Here is a 21,177-nt window from a genome sequence, read left to right as displayed (position 1 = left end):
TATTTTTCATGTGTGTAGCCTTTTTATAAGGCCCTTTGTATATCCCTTAGTGGATTTTCTCTCTTGTGCTTGTTGCATTTGTCCGTGTGGGACATAGTGAATGCTTTAGCATTCTTGGTTTCTTCCGCTTATTTCATTACAGGATGAGCTTACGAGATCAATTCAAGAAACTGTGTCGTGGTGTATGTTATTTGCTGATGATATTGTTTTGATTGATGAGTCTAGAGCTGGGGTTAATGCTAAGTTAGAATTATGGAGACAGACATTGGAAGCAAGAGGTTTTAAGTTGAGTAAGAGTAAGACAGAATATATGGAATGTCGGTTTAGTAAGCAACGAAGTAGTGATGAGAGTGTAGTGAAGCTTGGTGAGCAAGAAATACCGGTGGATGACTGTTTCAAATATTTGGGATCTATTATTCAAAAGTACAGAGAAATTGATGGAGATGTAAATCATAGGATAAAGGTTGGGTGGATGAAATGGAAAAGTGCAACTGGAGTGTTGTGCGATCGTAGAATGCCATTGCGGTTGAAGGGAAAGTTTTATAGGACGACAATTAAGCCAGCTTTACTATATGGCACGAAATGTTGGGCTGTCAAGAGACATCATATTCAAAAAATGAGTGTAGCTGAGATGTGTATGCTTAGATGGATGTGTGGAAATACAATAAAAGATAAGATTCGAAACGAGGAGATACGTAAGAAGGTAGGCGTTGCATCCATTGAAAATAAGATGAGAGAGAATCGTTTACGATGGTTTGGACATATTCGACGAAAGCCTAATGATGCTCTAGTTAGAAGGATGGAAAAATGGGAAAATATATTAGTTAAAAAAGGTCGAGGTAGGCCTAAGAAGACTTGGATGGAGATGATAGGAAAGGATATGAATGCTTTGAATCTCACCGAGGACATGGCATTGGATAGAAATGATTGGAGGAGAAGAATTCATGTGGAAGACCCAGAATGATTTTCTTTTTTGGTTCATATCGCCGACCCCAATTGTTTTGGGATGAAGGCGTAGTTGTTGTTGTTGTTCTTGGTGTTCTTGTTGTTGTTGTTGATTGAGTACATAAATTTGGTCATGTAAATGTTTAAGATTGAAGTATGCATTTTGTCAGAGATGATACATAAACATGACTTTGATTTAATCGACTTGCAAATGTATATATCATACGCATGAATCTGAAATTTATTTGATGTTTGCATAATTGTGATCATATGCATGTTTGGTTGTTTATGCATGGAATTGATCATGATAATGTATTATGGAAGAATCTATTTGCATGTGTATGCGTTTGGCTTTATGTGCATTCATTTTGTATGTTTTGAATGTGCATTGTGAATATATTTGAAAACAATGTGTGTATTGCATCTTCACTGAAATTTCCCAAAGATGTATAAATCACTTTTAAGATGTGCTAGTGGTCATATGTGAACCATTGCGAGCTGTGTAGACCAGGAGCATGTGTTCCAAATTATTGTAGATTTTATTTATGCATTGCAATATTTATTTCTAAAAATTTATTGATTTTCCAATTTTAATTACACTATTAATTGTAACGGGTAAGGGCCTGAATTTGTGTGTTTTGCATGTGGATTTGCAGAACGGTTCTTGCGTGAAGAACCTGAAATTTGTTTTGAAATGGTAAAAGAGACCAAACTGTATAATTAATTTCTTCCTTGATGTCGCTTGCACAGTGTGAGAATTTTGTATGGCGGTCATAGGGAATCGTGAATATACTAAAACTTCATGTGTGATTGTGTCCCTAAACCCAATATGGTAGTTCACCTCCCGACTACGGTTTTAAGGAGATTTCAGCCACTTTGCATTGGGGGTGGTGGTGTTGACTCAACTGTAGTTTTGTATACCAAGAAAGTAGCGTCAATGGTTGAGGATTTCCATTGATGTCCCGGCATTAGGTGAAGATTCCTAATGTTCCGATGAAATGTGAGGATTCTTTATATCGGTCAAGGAACAAGTGTGAAACCCAATAATAAAATACAAATTGTGTGTTAAGCTACAATTGGGAACGTAACTTGGACTTCGAGAATTTGTGCCCGTTTTGATTATCCGCAGGTTTAAGGAAAAGTGAAAATTAAATTTGTGTGCATTTAATAAGGACATGCATGCAAAATTAACATAAATAACTTAATAAGTTATTCATGCATGATGCATTTAATCATGCACATTTTACTGCTCAACATTAGTTCATGCATTATGCATAGTTGACTTTGCATAATATTTGTTTCTGCGTGATATCTGATTGAATGCTTGAATGATAAAGTAATTGTGGTAAGTTGTTGCTTGTGATTCCTCTAAAATTTATGCATGATTTGATTTATGCTATTTCCTTTAATGTTTGGATTTTTAAAAGAATTTGTACAAAGAACTTTGGTTCTTACCTGTTTTCTTAAAACTATTTTACAGGCGCGAATGCTCAATGATGTCCTGACTAGCGGACTGGAGACTACGAGTTGTGTGACTGGTTTCTAGGTTCTGACAAGGTGGCTAATGATATAGACAATTTTTGTGTTCTAGTCCGTTTGACTCTTTGATATAAATAAATAAAGTTTGATTTATTCTTCAATTGATTCAATGCACAGTTTGGTTTGTGGTTCGGTATATTAAATTTGTGATGCCTCGGATCCTTGGGGGAGTTTCCGCAATTGTTTAAAAAAATCACTATTTTTACAAGAGTCGGTTGGGGTCATTACAATTGAGGAATCTGTGCAAGTCAATCCACTATCTATTGTGATAACAAAGTGCCTCGGCCTTAGCTGCAAATCCAGTGTTCCATGATAGACCCAAGCATATCGAAATTGATTAGCATTTTTTGTGGGAAAAGACAGAAAATGAAGAAAACAAGACAAAGTGTGTGAGATCAGAAGTCTCCGACATATTCACAAAGGGGTTATCTAATGAAAGATTTAGATTTCTAGGAGCAAGTTGTGCATGTTAGAGTATATTCAGACCATATAGGTATTTTGGTCTTTTTGCTATTTATAGCACCTCTATATAGATGCCAGCCATGTCATATGCATTCTCATATTGCTCTTATTGCCTTGTTGTAATTTCTTTGTTTGTTTATTTCATCATGCATAGTTTGTATAATACTTCCTAGAGTGGCATTGTTGGAATACTTAAAACAGTATTGACTTTTTTATACCACAATAGTTGGGCTTCTCATATTAATAAAGAAGTGTGCAACCTCTACACTAAGGAAACTCGTTTTGGGGCTAGAGCTCTCCCCCTCTACAAGAGATCTTGTTCCTTCGTCCCTTCTCAAAAATTAAGAACCAACCTAGTGACAGCCTTACTTGCTAGCCCCTCTATGGCATGGCCATAAGAGAGCAATACTAGAATGAAACATCCTTTGATAGTCGCCCATAGACCAATTATCAAAGAAATAATGAAACAAAAATACAGACAAACATATATTATCAAAAGAAAAGTTAGTCACAAAAATATCATGATCATGGGCAATAAGATCACTGCTTACATAGTGATACAAGTGACTTCAGAATAATAATAAAAACAAAGTGATTAAATATTATTCCAACATTTAGTAATGTGGTGCATAAATTTCTTGTGAACGTCTAAAAAGCCAAGCTATGTAAAAATTTGCACATTCAACATGACGTATAATTTGCATACCTCCTTGCGTGATGTTAAATCTGACAAACTCATAGCAAGATTGGTGACAAATTTTGTTGGAATAAACCAGCTTTCTTTCCTTCCCTAGGAAGACGAGTAATCAAATTTCAGAGTACTTGATGAAAATATGACCTAAAAGAAGTATTATACAGTACAATTTTGTTTGAAAAGGATAATCTTAAGCTTCCATTTACCTGCTGAAGTTTGACCAGTCCAAGATCAGAAAGATCATTAATAGCATCCTGTTGTACCTCTGTCAAGGTATTCATATTATAAGCCTACGATGATGTCAAAGAAATGTGTCAAACCCAGCACATCAAGACATTCACAATAATTTACAGAAAAAAGTCACATAAGTACAACGCCATAGCTACTCTTACCAATGAAAATGTAGTAACTACATGACAAATGATTGTTCAAACAAAATGAAAAAGGGAAAAAAATAATGCAAAATGAACACTATGGCATAGAAATAGGTTTAATGAATGTATTTACTCTGAAGATTCAACAGAAAAGAAACAAAAATCCCCAAGGGCAACCACAAAGGAAGAGTGCACTGCTAAAGATATTTTACAGAGGTAGACAACAAACAGAATGGTTGTAAAAATAGAGGATAAAAGATAATAATTATTGGGTCAGTTTCAAAGTTCATGCCACTGCCAGGAGACTATTTGCACTACATATTAGGCTCTCAACAGGTTGGGTATGACCTGATATTGACCAGGTTTGGATTGGATAGAAGATCCGGATCTGGAATTAAAGATGTAAATCCAATTAGTTAATCTGGTCGGAATCATAGAATTTTAGTATGGTATATGCCCAAGTCTGCTTAAGAATTTTTCACAGCAGGCCCGGTTGTAGTCTGATCCAATTATTTTACCATTTTCAGGTGAAGAATAGAGGCCTCAGAGTGGTTGCGGGATGATGTACGGGCTGTGATGCATGAATTCTTGATGATCTCGAGACATTTAGAAATAGATTAGTTAATTTCATTTCTACTATTGTAATGTTCAGAACAATTAGTTTACTATTAAATTTCATTGGAAATGGGATGAATGGTGTTGCTTTGATTTTCCTGAGACATACCCAAGATGCTTAACCTGGAATGAACTGAATATTTCCGCTGTTATATAAAAAAAAAATCTTCAAAATTTGGGTTAAATTTCGGGTTGTTACATATAGGATATGTTGTACAAGATGAAGGATCATCTAGTTTCCAATGTATCACCATACCTCAGTCCAAGAAAATTAAGAATAATAGATCATGGGACCAATACAAAAAAAGGATTCATCATGCTGGCAGTTATTAAGGCCCAGCAATCAAGCAAGCAGCAAATATGAAGAGACAAGGCCTTAGAAATGGAACTACAACAAAGTTCAACCATGAATTGGCAGTGTCACAGGAAAGAATAGGATAATCTCAAGATCCGAATACTGCTCAACGGTCCCAAGGATGGGAAGTCACCATTCGTCATTCCACTGGACAACGGTAGAGAACTCTACCTACACAGTAATATGGCAGCAAACACCTCACTCCATACCATCTTCTAGACTTCTAGTCCTCCAGAGCATGAATTCCTGACCCAAATGGAACAGATGACCCTGGACTATCACAGTGGCTGTTGAGAAAGGTGAAAGATTTTAGCAGTTGCAAGCAAAAATTTGATTCGGCTATGTTCTAAATCCACAAGTCACCTACTAGTTTGAGTCTTTATTGCTTGAAACATGGACTAAATCCTTATCAAACACCACCAGGACAAAAAAAAAGAAATATGTAAAGAGGAAAATAAGCATCACAGCCAACGGTCAAAAATGAAGAACAGACCTGAATATGGTTTAGGAAAAAAAAAGACACAGAGGAACTGAATCAATCAGTAAATCTAAAAAGTAAAGATTCTTAGGACAACAGCATCATTAACAAAACAAAAGTTCTACCTCGCCAGTGACATGAAAACTAAGCTCAAGAAGAAATGAGATCAAATCTGTTGAATCTGCTCCTCTATCCTGCAACGAATTGAATCAGAAGCAAAAGATTAAAAATGTAAAATATGCATTGGTATTGAAAATAATGTGTTGTAATGAAATAATAAGTGCACAAACACAATACCACAAAAGGGCTACAAATGTGCACATCCACAAATACAAAAGTCACTTATGGGCCAAATACAAAGAGCCACTAAGGGCTAACACATAAACCTCACAAAAGGAAGAAAGAGCACAAATACAAAATAAAAAACATTATTCAAAATGCTTAGAACAAGCATGAGCCAACAGCCCTTTCACATACAAGTGGGGGCATTGAGGAGCTCCCAATATAGTCGTTGGGAGCTCCCCAACGGTCCTATTTATGACCGCTGGAGAGCCCAACAACTCTATGATCATATTGACCATAGAGCCCTAAACAAAAAAGGAAAATACAAAATATAAAAAAAGATTAAAAAAAACAAAACTGTTCCTAATGGACAACACCTATTACATGTATAAAAAGACCAAAGTACCCTGGTCATTTACCCAAACTACATAATCCAACAAATATATATATATATATATATATATATATATATATATATATAATCTTATACAATACATTTTAACACCCTCCCTCAAACTTACAATGTGATCACCGAAAGTTTGTCAAGAAGAAAATTGAATCAAGGTAACGAAAGCACATTGGTAAAGGAGTCTGTCAGTTGATGCTCAAAAGTGACATATGGTAAGATGATGGTCTTTTTCAGAAATTCTTCACGCACATAATGACAATTCATTTCTATATGTTTGGTCCTCTCATAAAATGTATGGTTGTCAGCTATGTATATTGCACTTTTATTGTCACAACATAGTCTGGATGGTGACTGTAGATGAACGTTCATATCTTCAGGTAATCTTTGCAACCAAACAATCTTTGATGTTATAGTAGTCATTGCATGATGCTCACTTCAATGGATGATAATGATACTTTTTGCTATTTTTTGCACTTATACAATACCAGAGAATCACCTAAAAATACACAAAAGTCAGTAATTGAGTGTATCATTTCGATCTCCTCCCCAATCTGAGTCAGAATAAGCAATCAACTTAAGAAAAGAGGAAAAAGATAATAAAAGAGCTCTAAAGGTAGAGGTTTGTAAATATCAAACAATCTTCATCATAACACTCGTATGAACTGTGGTGGGAGAATGTTGTAATAGAACCACATGTGCAATATCAAGCCTATTAATAGTTAAATAAGTTAATGTGTCAATCATTTGATGATACGGAGTAGGATCATCCAAAGGTGTCCCATAATCAATCTTTATTTTGGCATTAATAACTTTAGGGGTATCCTGTAACGACCCCAACTCATTCCCGTGAAAAGTGATTTTTTTTTAAACAATTGCGAAAACCAAAACCCAAGGATCCGAGACCTCACAGACTTAAATATATTTCAAACCATAAGGAATCTCTATATTGAACCATCAAATTAAATAACTAACTTTATTAATCAATAAATCAATGTCTGAGAACAAATTTAAAATAAAGAATATAATCCAGAGCCGCACTGTCCAAGAATAATAGAACTAAGTCACACGATCTTGTAAACTCCCTGATGTAGTCATCCTCATCACTGAGCTCTAGGTCCTTTGAAAAACATATAAAGTACTAGGTAAGAATCAAAGATTCTTTATACGAATTCCTCTAAAAATCCAAATAGCCAAGAAAAGGCATAAATCGAATTAATAAAGTATTCAGAGAAAATACAACTATAACAATCTTATAAACCATTACTATTCGAGCATTTGAAAGCAATTATCATGCAATAACAATTTCTCACATGAAACAGAACAAGTAAGAATGCATGAACTAGTGCAGAACAGTAAAGATGCATGATTCAATGCACATGCATGAACAATGAATTAAGTTATTACCAGAGTTCTCTTTTGCATGCATGTCCCTATTAAATGCACACAAAGTTTAGTTCTACTTTTTATTAAACCCGTGGATACTCAAAACGGGCACCATAATTCCCAAAATCCAAAATAGGTTTCTAGTTGTAGCTTAACACAGAATTTTTATTTTTATTATTGGGTTTCACACTTGTTCCTTAACCAATATTAGGAATCAACACCATCTATCAGAACATTAGAAATCAATATCTAATGTCAGGACATCAGGAAAATCAACATTCATTGATGTCACTTTCTTGGTATACCAATAACAGTTGTGTCTACAACACCACCCACAGGCAAAGTGGCTTAAAACTCCTAAAACTGTGGCCAGTAGGCGAACCACCATATCGGGTTTAAGGGCACAATCACACACGAAGTTTTATTATCCTCACAGTTTTCTCAAAACCACCAACCAGAATTCTCACGTTATGGAAGCGACATCCAGGAAAAAAAAAGTATTAATTACACTGTTTATCGCCTTTATCTTTTTAACAAAAGTCAAATTCTCTACATGAGAATCATTTTGCAAATCAATATGCAAAATACAACATGGGACCTGGCCCGCAACAATTTAAATAGTGCAATTAATTTAGAAAACCAATAATATCAAGAGTAAATTTTGCAATGCATAAACACTAATCTTGGAGCAACACATGCTCCTGGCCCACATGGCCTATAGTACTTCACATCTGACTACTAATGCATTTTATGCAAAATCCTCAGTGAACATACACACACAACTATTGAAACATGTCCACCATGCACATTCATTCACACACAACAAGAATGTGCATATAAAATGAATTGCATATGCATACGAACAATTACTTGAACATGCATTTTTCTTTCATGATTCATCTCATGCATAACATTCAAACATGCACATGATCATGTTAATGCAACATCAAAATAACTTCAGAAATTATGTATTCATGATATGCACATCTATGCTAACATAATATTCAATTGCATGAGCATACATAACCAATAAACACTTTTGCCAATCATATAACAAATTTGGGCATGCTTGAGATACCCAACATAACCTCAGAGTCATAGCCATGCTGCCATCATGCAAAGGACAGCATTAGCATACTGGTGGTAGCATGTTTTTCATGCAGCCTAAAGGCGCTGGTAGGGATGGCAGTGGGGCGGGGCGGGGCGGGGGACAAGGTCTCCACCCCCGCCCCGCCTCAAGATTTTATCCTCCATCCCCGGCGGGGAATGGATTTTATCCTCCATCCCCGCCTTCATCCCCGTTTCATGTCCTCCATCCCCGGTTCAAACGGGGATGAGGCGGGGACGGGGCGGGGCGGGGCGGGGAAAAGTGCACGTCCATCCCCGCCTCCACCCCCGGACGGGGATGGATTTTAACCTTTGTCCCCGCCTCCATCCCCGTTTCATACCCTTCATCCCCGGTCCAAACAGGGCGAGGCGAGGCGGGGCCCCACTTTCCCCCGGTCCACTGCCATCCCTAGGCGCTGGAGAGCAGACAATGCTGCCCATAAATATATAGCATTGTTCTGCCCTATAACAGCCCACCAAAAATCATAAGTAAAACACATTTACCAGCATTAGAATAACTCATTTGGTAGCATCAAGAAATAACTAAAAATTCAGCTGATTATGACATGCAGGGAATATTTTATCAGGGTACCGACATAGATCGAAAATTACGATATCGAGGTGGTTTCAATGCCAACCCATATGGTAGCCTTCCACCAACATAGTAACAGTTAAATCATAGCTAAAACAAAATCAATGCAAAGGATATTTAGTTACAAAGACATGTAACAAAACATGTTCGAAACCAAAAACTGATAGAACATGTGTTCGGCGAAACCTGGACCAGAATTAGATTTACATAGAACTCGGCAAGTCTGATCAAATTTGCATATAGTCAAATCTGAACAAAAATGTGTACATACATATCTATGTATATATATAGGTATGAAAAAGAAACAAAATCTTAATCATGTGATCAAAACATGCTGAAAAATATAGTCATCAAGGAAGAATCGTACACAAATATAGATCGAAAAGTCAGATTAGATTGCTCATTAAACAACGTCTCGATCTGGTCATATTTGTACCTCATAACCTCTGGGTAGATCTGATCAGATTTACACACCAAAACAGTGGGCATATCTGATCAAATTTGCATGCAAAAACAGCAGCCATATTTGATCAGATTTGCATGAGAAAACAGCACGTAGATCTGATCAGATTTGTGTGCGAATACAGCTGGCAGATCTGATCAGATTTGTGTGCGAATACAGCGGGTAGATCTGATCAGATTTGCATGCAAAAACAAGAGGCAGATCTGATCAGATTTGCATGCAAACACAGCGGGCAGATCTGATCAGATTTGCGTGCGAATACAACGGGCAGATCTAATTAGATTTGTGTGCGAACACAACAGGCAGATCTCATCAGATTTGCATGCAGAAACAGTGGACAGATCTGGTCAGATTTGTGTGTGAAAACAGCAGGCAGATCTGATCATATTTGCATGCGAAAAAAGCGAGCAAATCTGATCAGATTTGTGTGCGAAAACAGCAGGCAGATCTGATCAAATTTGTGTGCGAAAACAGCAGGCAGATCTGATCAGATTTGCATGGGAACATAGCTGGCAGATCTAATCAGATTTGCATGCGAACACAGCGGGCAGATCTGATCAAATTTGAGTGCGAAAACACCCCCTTCTAGAATCCCTATATAATAGGTAGAGTTCCACAAATGTAGAACTTTGCCATATCCAAAATAAATTTTTAGAATTAATTAATTTTTAATATTTAATTAATTATTTATTAAATAATAAATTTTTAGAAAGTTCCAGAGGGTGTCTTCCTCCTTTGGGAGTCTTTTTAATATGAAATTTCACTCAATTAACATTTATATTGAATTTAAAACTTTAAATTGGTTGAAATTTGATTTTGGATCTGAATATGAATCTAAGATCTAAATCCATATCCAATATCCATATGGATCGCAGGTTGGACCAAATCCTAATTAACATGAGTCTTGTACTGAGTCTAGATCCATATTAACTTGGATCAAACGGATCGGATCCGATTCGATACAATCCTGAACAGGTGACATCGAGGTGGGTCATTTTTGAAAAAAAAATGTGATTTTCGGGTCAACTGTAGCTCAAATTCAAAAAAACAAAATATCAATGTTTTCATAATTTCGAGATGCATCTAATGATATATTACCTGAATTTTGCCTTTGAATTTCGCTCGATTTTAAAGGTCAAAAATAAAATGTTTTATCAAATCTTAATTGGCTCGTTTAGGTCTTGTCAATAGGTCTAGAGCCATGCCCAAACTCAGCTGACGCTACCTAAAATCAAGGAAATTATCAACTTTACCAAGATAGACAAATTTTTTGAAATCTCATAATTTAACTTAGTAGAAAAACACACGATATTAAATATCCACCCTTTTTTCGTCAGTAATTCTTGACCTGTCAATAATATCATTAGCAAATTTGGTTTGAGAAAGTAAATATCCCCTAGGAGAATAAGCAACCTCAATTCCTAAAAAATCTAAGAAATCCAAGATTATTCATTTCAAAATATCTTTTAAGAATACATTTAATATACTTTACTCTCTATTTGTCTTCACCTGTGATGATCATGTCATCAACATAAAGGAGAATTACAATCCAAGTTAAAATGATCATACTAGGCGTTGGGAGCATGTTTTAAACTATAAAGAGTCTTTCTCAGTCGAATCACCTTAACAGAAGGAGTTTTACATCTAGGAGGTGTATCCATATAAACTTTTTAAAACGTCATTTAAAAAAGCATTTTTTACATCCATTTGATAGATAGCTCAACCTTTAACAGCAACAATAGTTATGATAGTCCTATTTGAAGTCATCCTAATTACAAGTGCAAATGTTTCATCATAGTATATCCCGTATTCTTGTGCGTAACCCTTTGTAACGACCCCAACTCCTCCCCCTTTAAAAATGCAAATTTATATATATATATATATATATATATATATATATATATATATATATATATATATATATATATATATATATATATGCAGAAACCTTCCCAAGGATCTGGGGTCCTCACAGTTCCACTTTCCTTTGGATATCCCATCACCACAAATGTACTGACAATCATCATCAATGACTAGTAACACCAACCATTTATTTATGAACCGAAGTAAATTGTTATTACCATTCTTTATTCAACCAAAGAGTACAAAAACTGAAGATAACAATGGAGCCAAGAACAAAAATAAAACCCCTCTGCCACTGCCGAAACTGTCTAACCAAAAATGTGACCCTCGTCCATCCTCCGTGAACAGCCCATCCCTCACTGTTCACCATTCCCTGTAAAACCAACGAAGTAGAAGGGTCAGAACAAAATTCTGAGCACTACTATTTCAAGGAAATTAGGTGAGACAAAGATCATGAATAAGATTTCATATGTTCATTTGAGTGAATGCAGATACAACAGACGTGCAACATCTGACCATGCATATATGTGACAGATTGTATATACTCACAGCTAAAGAACAATAAGACATTAACACATAGCAATAACAAAACATTTCACCATGCTTTTAAGAAATGAATTGCATACATTTACCATACCATGAACTTCAGATTATTTTGAATTATGCGTGACTTAGTGCAAAGAAGAAAATGCATGACTTCCTTATTATCTTACCTTTAAGTTTGATTTTTCTTTCCATATGCATGTCCTTCTTTAATGCATACAACTTTAAGTTTCTCTTTTAAATTTTCATCGCCCGCGGATACACCAAACGGGTAAAATCCCCGAGGTCAAGCAGGTTCCCAGGGTAGATTAGCACACAAATTGGTATTTTATTACTGAGTTTCAACCTCGCCCTCGATCGAGACACCCTCGAAACATTAGACTTCCACATCTAATGTCGGGGACACAAGGGACACCCCACGCCCACAAGTGCCACTTTCTTGGTACCAAACAAACTCACAGTTGTGACCAACACCACCACTCCCGGGTAAAGTGGCGGACTCCCTAAAACCGTGGCCAGGAGAAAGAACCTCCATATCGGGTTCTGGGGACCAATTTCACGCACACAGAGTTTTTGTATCCTCACAGCCTCCCCAGGACTGGAAACTCTAAGATCTCCATTCTCCAGATGGAAGAACTCAGATCAATTGTTACACTGTTCTTTATTATGTTTTTATTTAACTCAGTTCTTAGTTTTGCAACACCCTATGCAAAAGTGAAGTGTAAAGCTCGCATGCCCCCTGCGAGAACTCGTATGGAACTCCCGCCCACGAATACCATGTGAACAGTGTAGTAGTGTATCATACCATCTTACGTTGTGTAAGTGATGCAGTCAATATGGAAACAAAACTCACTTTCTTAACAAAGTGCATGAGTTATCACACCATATGCATGTACCATCCATGTACAAGTGTCTCCATGACACCACCTACCTCTTATGCATTCATCCATCGTTCATAAATTCATGATAACAATCCATGCATGATATCACATTTTAAAGCCCACATTGATCCATATATGCACATGAGGGCATTAACCAATACATGCTTCCATGTAACATTCCACATGATTCAACAAATATTCATGATTAACACGCACAGCAATTTTCTAATCATGCTCACATTTAATTATCATGAAATGAAATGTTATCATTCATCCATTCATTGACAATGGTGTAAATCACAGCACCTACTAGGAGGAGTGATTGGGCTTGCCAATCCCGAGCCTTTCGTTCTACTGTCTAAATAGTTCATACTACTTAGACTGCTGGCTGGACTAGCTAGAAGGGATCATCCAGCACATCCACCGAACAGGTTACTGCACACACCTTCATAAAAAGAGGAAAAATAAACAGACAGTCTATTCCCCTACGGCTGATGGTCTATACCACAAGGAAAACACACCATTAGCAGCCGATTATAGAGGAACAGTAATAGCATTTAGAAATAATGTTGATAGTGGCAACCATCGGTACCCAGTGAATGTATCCAACGGGTCAGGCTGCTGTCATGCCTGTTACAATATTTGTGCAACCCTTGCACCTAACCTTTTTCTACAATAGGATACACAGATTTCATACAGCTACCATAATCTACCAATGGTTTCTCTGATTTCAAGAATACAATATGTAGGTTCAGACACAGCAAGATTTCATGCATGTAGCAATAACAAGATTTAATCCCACAACTATGTTTTCCTTGTTCCAGTGAATAGCAAGAGTCACGATCTAAATACACACTAAACTTCATCGAGTTTTCCTGCTTTTAAACTACCATTTCCACGTTATATTCTAAGCACATAATTTCAGATAAGCCAAAGAAAATATCATGTTATGTATACCGTAATCCACTATAGATCAGAGCACACGAGTTTTAGCAAAACCTCTAGTTCAACACACCCCATACACACCCAGCCTGTGTTCGTCGATCTCCAGGCTAAAGAACCCCCAAATCCGGGGTATTCCAAGCAAGAACTGGGTTGTCGTAACCCGCTGTCTTCGCCCTTCACCGATCCCATGTCGGCCAAATTGGAATTCTTAGGGTTTAGGGTTGGACCAGCATTATCCCCCAACCCAGATCGCTACCCCTAAACACCCCTTTCCCTTTTAATTTCTTGAAAGAAAACACTAGTAATAAACCGAAATCCTATTCCCATACCCTCTCTCTCCTCAAACCCTCATACAAGATCGAACCCACGTTCGATCCCTCACCCATATCCAAGAATAGCCGTACCTTTTTACGGTGATTTTCCGGTGGCTGGAGGCTTCCGTCGCGAAGAGATGCAGGCTAATAGCTTTTCCCCCCTACTGCCGTGAAGGAAGACCCTTGACAGGTGCGGATGGTCGAAGCTCTTGTCGTTGAAGGGCTCCTTCCTCCACCGTGCGCACCAATCGTGAGAGGGAGGGAGATCGATTGGAAGAAATCAAAAGCCTGACTGAGGGAATTCCCCTCCCTTTTAAGCCGAGCTCCCCCTTTCCTCCTCCTTCCGAGAAAAGAGGGGTTGGTTACGTTCTGCGTAACCCCCCCTTTCTCCCCCTCGAGTTCTTGAATGCAAGAATCGTGCTTAAGGCACGATTCTTGTTCTTATTTTCATAAGACTCGTACTCGGGTCCGGGTCCAAACCCTGCGACCCGAAATACCCAATCCAGCATATGCATGGATCCGGGTCTTCCTGAACTAACGGATCCTCAGTTGGATCTTTGCGGGTCCAACTGGGGGTCCGACCCTAATACGTAAGTATTTACTCAATTAAAATTATTATTAGAATCTTAGTTTAACACCCATTTACTGATTCCTTCACGGATTCGGATATCGGGTCCTAGATCCAAATTGATTAAGTATACCTATTTCTTCCGGATATTACACCCTTGGCAACTAACCGGACCTTGTACATTTCTAGGGTCTCCCCACTCTTAGTTTTAACTTTATAAACTCATTTGCAACCTAGGGTTTTCTTTTCTCTAGGAAAATCAAATATTTTCCAAGTCTTAGATTTTTCAATTGCTCTTAATTCTTCATTTATAGCTTTTATCCATTCAAGATATTATTTTGCCTGAATATATGTGGCAAGTTCAAAATAGGACAAAATCTTAGCTAGACAAGCTCTATATTGTGAAGAAAGTGATTCATATTAAACAAATCTATCAAGGTATCTAGAGGTCCTGTAATATCATGTGTTTTTCTATAATATTAAATTCTAACAATTCATAAAATTTGGCTAAGTGATTCGTAAAGTCGATAGAAATTCTCGATTTTAGGTGGAGTTAACTGAGTTTAGGCTTGGCCCAGGACCCATTGACAAGACCTAAATGAGCCAATTAAGATTTGGTAAAACTTTTTATTTTTTACCTTTAAAATCGAGCAAAATTTGGGTTAAATTCTGGCAAAATTCAAGTAATATATCATTAGATGTGTCTCGAAATTCTGAAAACATTGATATTTTGTTTTTCTGAATTCGGGCTACAATTGGCCCGAAAATCACATTTTTTCAAAAATCACCTGCCTGGATGTGACCAGTTCCAGATTGGATCAGATCGGATCCGATCAAAATGGTCCAAGTTAATATGGATATGAACTTAGTCCAAGACCCATATTAATTAGGATCTGGTCGGGGTTGAGATCCATATGAATATTGGATATTAGAATTGGATCTTGGATCCAGATCCAAAATCCAAGTCCAACGAATTTAAAGTTTTAAATTCAATATAAAGGTTTAATTGAGTGAATTTACAAGTTAAAAAGACTCACAGAGGGGTGAGAAATCCTATGGAACTTTCTGAAAATTTATTATTTAATAAATATTAATTAATTAATTAATATAAATTAATTTATTTCGAAAATTCTTTTAGATATGGCAGCTACCTATTATTTAAGGATTCTAGAATAGCCCAAATAGGGTTAAAGTAAAATAGTAAAACAAAATAAAATACGAAATGAATAAAAAATTAGTTAAAAAGGAAAGAGGAGGTTAGAGATAGAGTTTTACGTTAGAAGAATTGTATCTAATAGCCAAATAAGTGAGAAACTCGAGAAGGGACATCACTCACTTTCTAGAAGACCAAAAAAAACAATTATAAAAGGGTCTAACTCGCCCCTCTCTTTAGATTTCTTTTTCTAGAGTGAGAGAGAGAGAGAGAGGGAGAGAGAGAATGAAGAAGGGAAAAGAAAGAAAAAAAAAAGAGAAAAGAGGAAAAGGAAAGGAAAGAAGGAATAAGGAGAGGAGCTCCTTCCTTTTCGATCATCCGACGTATTTTCGATCTTTTTTGTGTTCAAACAAAGGTACAATTTTTTCTCTAAGTCTTTACGAGGAAGAATGGGTACAAATCTGATTTATGTAAGGGTTTAAGGAAGAAGGGAAATCTGGTTGCAAAACAACATAGATTTAACCATAGGTAATGTTGATTTTATCATATTTATGTATTTATATATATGGAGACCGATTTCCCTACGTGCGCAAATCTGAAAATATATGTAAATATTTTTTAGATTTGTCCATACCCATGGTTTTAGTTTTTTTTTCTGAAAAAAAAATGTATATAATGAAAGAAGCATGTAAATAGATTTTTTTTCAGTACCTCAGTTATGTAGATGGGTATGAGATCTGTCATTACCGTGTAACGACCCCAACTCATACCCGTTGAAAATGCAACAAATTTTATTTTTTTAAAACAGTGCGGAAAACTACCTAGAGACGCAGGGTCCTCACAGTTCCATCTTCATCTGGATAGCCAAACACCACAAACGAACTTACAATCATCATTCATAAGAACCAAAACAAATTCTTTATTTATGAATCAATTTCAACGACAATGTTCTATTCAATAGAAAGTAACGTAACAACTGACTGAAACAAGTAAATGAAAAGAACACTACAACTGAAAGACCAAAAGAAAGAAAGAGTCACTCTGTCCACCAATAAAGTTGTCAAAACCCAGTGTGACTCTTGCACCCTCTCAGTAGTTGTCGACTTCACTGATCACCTGTTCTTGTGAAAAACCAATGAAGTAAGGTGTTAGAATCGAAATCCTGAGCACGGCTACTTCTTAATGAAACAGGTGAGATAAAGAGTTAAGATAAGATTATCATGCAACATTCGAGGAAAATACATACAGGATAGTTTATAGCATTTAAGAAATTTCCATGCAACAGTTATAATGCTAAGCATGCAGAAACAATAAAGCAGTAGCAAGTAATAAAACTTCAGCATGCAATAAGAAGTAAACATTTCACATTCATCATCATGTATTGATTGAGAGAATAATTAAAATATGCATGATCTAATGCACAACAGGAAAATGCATGACTTCTGTGCAATGCATGTTTCACTTTGTTATCTTTCAATTAAATTTTTCTTTTTCCATATGCATGCCATATTAAATGCATACGACTTTGAGTTTCTCTTTTTAATTACCGTTGCCCACAGATACACCAAACGGGTAAGATCCCCAAGGTCAAGTTAGGTTCTCATGGTAGTTTAACACACAATTTTTAGTTTATTACTGGGTTTCAAACTTAGCCCTCCACCGAATCACCTTCGGAACATTAGACATCCACATCTAATGTCGGGGACACAAGGGACACCCCAGGCCCACAAGTGTCACTTTCTTAGTACCAAAAACAACAGTTGTATCAAAACACACCACCTTCAGGTAAAGTGACGGACTCTCCCTAAAACCGTGGCCAGGAGATGAAACCTCAATATCAGGTTCAGGAGACAAAATAAAACACACGGAGTTTTTGTATCCTCACAGTCTCCCTAAGACCGGAACTCTAAGGTCCTCATTCTCAAGATGGGAGATCTTAGAACGTATATTACACTGTTCTTTATTAATATATTTTATTTAGAGACAATTTTTTAAGTTTGGCAACACCATATGCAAAAGTAAAGATAAAAGCTCACATCAACCCCTGCGAGAATCTTTTCGAGACTCTAGCCCCGTGAGGACAACTAGAACAGTGTAGTAGTGTGCAATACCAATATCTGTGGTTCATGTGATGCAATTAAATATATAAGGAAAACAATCCAACTCACGGCTCTCCAGGCCGATGATGGTCCATTTAGGCCATCGATGCATCACATACCAAAACCAAAGCAATGTCTTATATAACATCATACTAATGTGTCAAATGCACATACACACTCATGCAAAACAAGGCAAATCATAAGCATGTAATTTCCCAAATCATATACATCTTTGCCATGTGTATTTTTTACTTCAATATAGACATATATGTGCTAATGCATACTCCCTTGAGTGCGTGTACACGTGAACCAACCTAATCATTATGCATGTTCATGATTAATGAAACGCCAGTCACATAATATTTGCATAACCACATAATTTTCATGATTTGTTGCATGACCATAGCACTAATATCAAATTAAATTCTGCATGTAGTACATTCGCATTCCACCTGTCAAGCACGCAATCCATCATGACATTGAGCTACTGGTTGGGTGTGACAACCCCAGACCGATCAGCCTGCTGGACGACTAACCCAGCCAGCCCAACTCACATGAGCATACATAATGGCCATTTTAACAAGAAATAAAAATTTGGATTTACCTGCATACATTTGTATACTTATAAAACTTATATATATATATATATATATATATATATTCATGATTTATTGCATAAACGTAACAATGCCCTTGGCAAATTAAAATTTGCATATAGCATGTTTGCACTCTACCTGTCAAATCAAGCAATTCATCAAAAGGTTGGGCTATTGGTCGGATGTGTCAATCCCGGACCGAATGGCTTGTTGGTCAGCTGACCGAACCAATCCAACTCACATGCGCATACACAGTTTGCAATCACAATAAAAAATAAGATTTGAAAATCTAACCAAACCCATCCAGCTCACATGAGCATGCCCAATTCCAAAATCCTCTATTCTGCCATGGATTTTCATCAAACGCATGCATGAAAATCCATCTCTACCCGATCCCTCAACCATTTCACAAAGAAGAACCTGTACCTTAGAATCGACGTTTGAAAGAAAAGCACAAGGATGCCAATAGCAAGGAACAACTCAATCAGCATCGTCGGTGGTGTTGCCGAACGTAGGAAAGAGGTCACAGTAGAGAAAAGATGAAAAGAGAGAAGAAAAACAGGAAATAACTTCCTAGAGCACGGACTTAGGTCCACAGCCTGCACTTATGGTTGTTGCCTTCATAGCGCACTCGGGCTTATCCCCTAGCCCCAAAGCATCACCATACTTCGGCTCGCACAAGGGCTGATGCCCTTGAGATTTGAACCTAGATCAGTTGTCTAGTAGCTTAGGACCCATGCCACTACGCCAACCGCCTTTGGGGCTGGAGCTTGCGACCTCCCAACGCAGGGTGACATGCCCTTATTGCTCCTGCCAATACAGGCCAAGCCCCTGTTGGGTTGATCTAACCGATGTAGATCGAGCGCCATAACTATCTGCAAGGCTAATGATGGATTAGGGCCGAGACCGGGGCTCCACACGCGTCTCAGCCCTGCCCTCTCGCGAGGGCTTGGTGGGAAGCTCGAACCCTCCCCGTTCTCGAGGATGCAATTTTTGCAGGAATCACCCCGGGGACTTTCCTTGGTTAATGGAAACCAATGCACTCCATCCTGTGTCCCTCTTGGCCTTAACGGAAGAAGAGGGAATTTGCGGCGCCTCAACACAAGTGACGAGCACCTACTGCTCCTGCCAGACTTGCGAAGCCCAGTAGGTGCTCCCCGAAAAAATGACAACAGGCATAGGCTGTTGGTCGGAACAAGGGAAAAGAAAGGGGAAAAAGATGGGCGGCACGGCAAGGCCTCCGGCTACCTGTCGACCTCCCGGCGAACGCAGAGAAATGAGAAGGGAGAGGGACACGGTAGGGTCGCCGACCACCTGTCGATCTCCCGGCCACCCCAACCACGGCTCAGAGGGGAATCGCAGCAAGGAGCTGCCGTCGGCTCCCAGCTGGTCTCTCGACGCACGCAGAGGGGAGAGATGAGAGAGAGAACAGAGGGACGGAGAGAGGAGGTGTACCTGTATCTCACCGGCGCCGTCGGCTGCTGCACGCATGGAGATGAACGATAGAGGGAGGGAAGAAGGGAGCTGTCGTGAGGGCCTCCTCTCCCTCTGTGTTGCTTAAAAGGGACGGCACATAAGGGGAGGGGGTCGTGGCTCCGTCGGTTACGGGGAGCCCCTCTCGTGCGAGGCGGCTATAGGGAGGAAAGGGAAACACTCGGGCAGGGTTTTAAAACCCTACTAGGTTATGGATCCGAGTGGGGTCCGACCCGGGTCTAAGAGTTCTTTTTTTTTAACAAAAAAAATAGGTTTTACATCCTACCGCTCTTAAAAGAATTTTGTCCACGAAATTAGAACGTACCAAAGAAGTGTGGGTAGTGTTGACGTATATCCGCCTCAGGTTCCCAAGTACATTCATCTAGCCCATGATGCTGCCAACGCACCTTCACGAACGAAATCGTCCTACTGCGTAGCACCTTTTCCTGGCGTTCCACAATTTCTACCGGCTTTTCGTCCGTAGTTAAGTCAGGTTGTACCTCGATCGCCTCATAGTGAATCACATGGGAGGGGTCCGGTACATACTTTCTTAACATTGAGACATGAAACACGTCTTGAATCTGTGAAAACTGAGGAGGAAGTGCTACTCGGTATGCAATCTCTCTGACCCTTCCAAGGACTTCGAAGGGGCCAACATACCTAGGACTCAGTTTTCCTTTCTTACCAAACCGGAAGATACTTTTCGCAGGCAAGATTCGAATAAACACGTGGTCGCCTACCTCAAAACTGAGCTATCTACGTCGTCGATTAGCATAACTCTTCTGCCTACTTTGAGCTGCAATCAACCTTTGCCGGATTAAACGCACCTGATCTACATATTGCTGTATGATTTCGGGAGACTCCACTGCTCTCACTCCAACCTCATCCCAGCACACAGGAGATCCACATGGTCGACCGTACAAAGCTTCATACGGTGTCATTCCAATACTAGCATGAAAGCTATTGTTGTATGAGAACTATGCAAGCTTCACATGCTTATCCCAATCACCAGCCCAATCCAAGGCACACACTCTCAACATATCC

The 21,177-nt window shown here is 38.2% G+C and overlaps 1 protein-coding gene across 1 annotated transcript in view; it reads right to left on the bottom strand.

Annotated features, from left to right (window-relative positions):
• LOC149813227 (transcription factor-like protein) overlaps positions 1 to 21,177 on the bottom strand; it is a 75,488-nt gene that overhangs the window by 30,004 nt on the left and 24,307 nt on the right. The window contains exons 8-10 of the mRNA XM_089991841.1: positions 5,588 to 5,656; positions 3,847 to 3,930; positions 3,653 to 3,736 (exon numbers count right to left, since the gene is read on the bottom strand). Coding sequence (XP_089847967.1) covers positions 3,653 to 3,736; positions 3,847 to 3,930; positions 5,588 to 5,656 — 237 coding nt within the window. The remainder of the gene's footprint in view (positions 1 to 3,652; positions 3,737 to 3,846; positions 3,931 to 5,587; positions 5,657 to 21,177) is intronic.

Source organism: Nuphar pumila, chromosome 16, assembly GCF_984573655.1.
Source record: "Nuphar pumila chromosome 16, dmNupPumi1.hap1.1, whole genome shotgun sequence".
NCBI lineage: Eukaryota > Viridiplantae > Streptophyta > Magnoliopsida > Nymphaeales > Nymphaeaceae > Nuphar > Nuphar pumila.
The sequence above is the reverse complement of the archived record's forward strand: the minus strand, read 5'-3'. Positions and strand labels throughout refer to the sequence as shown.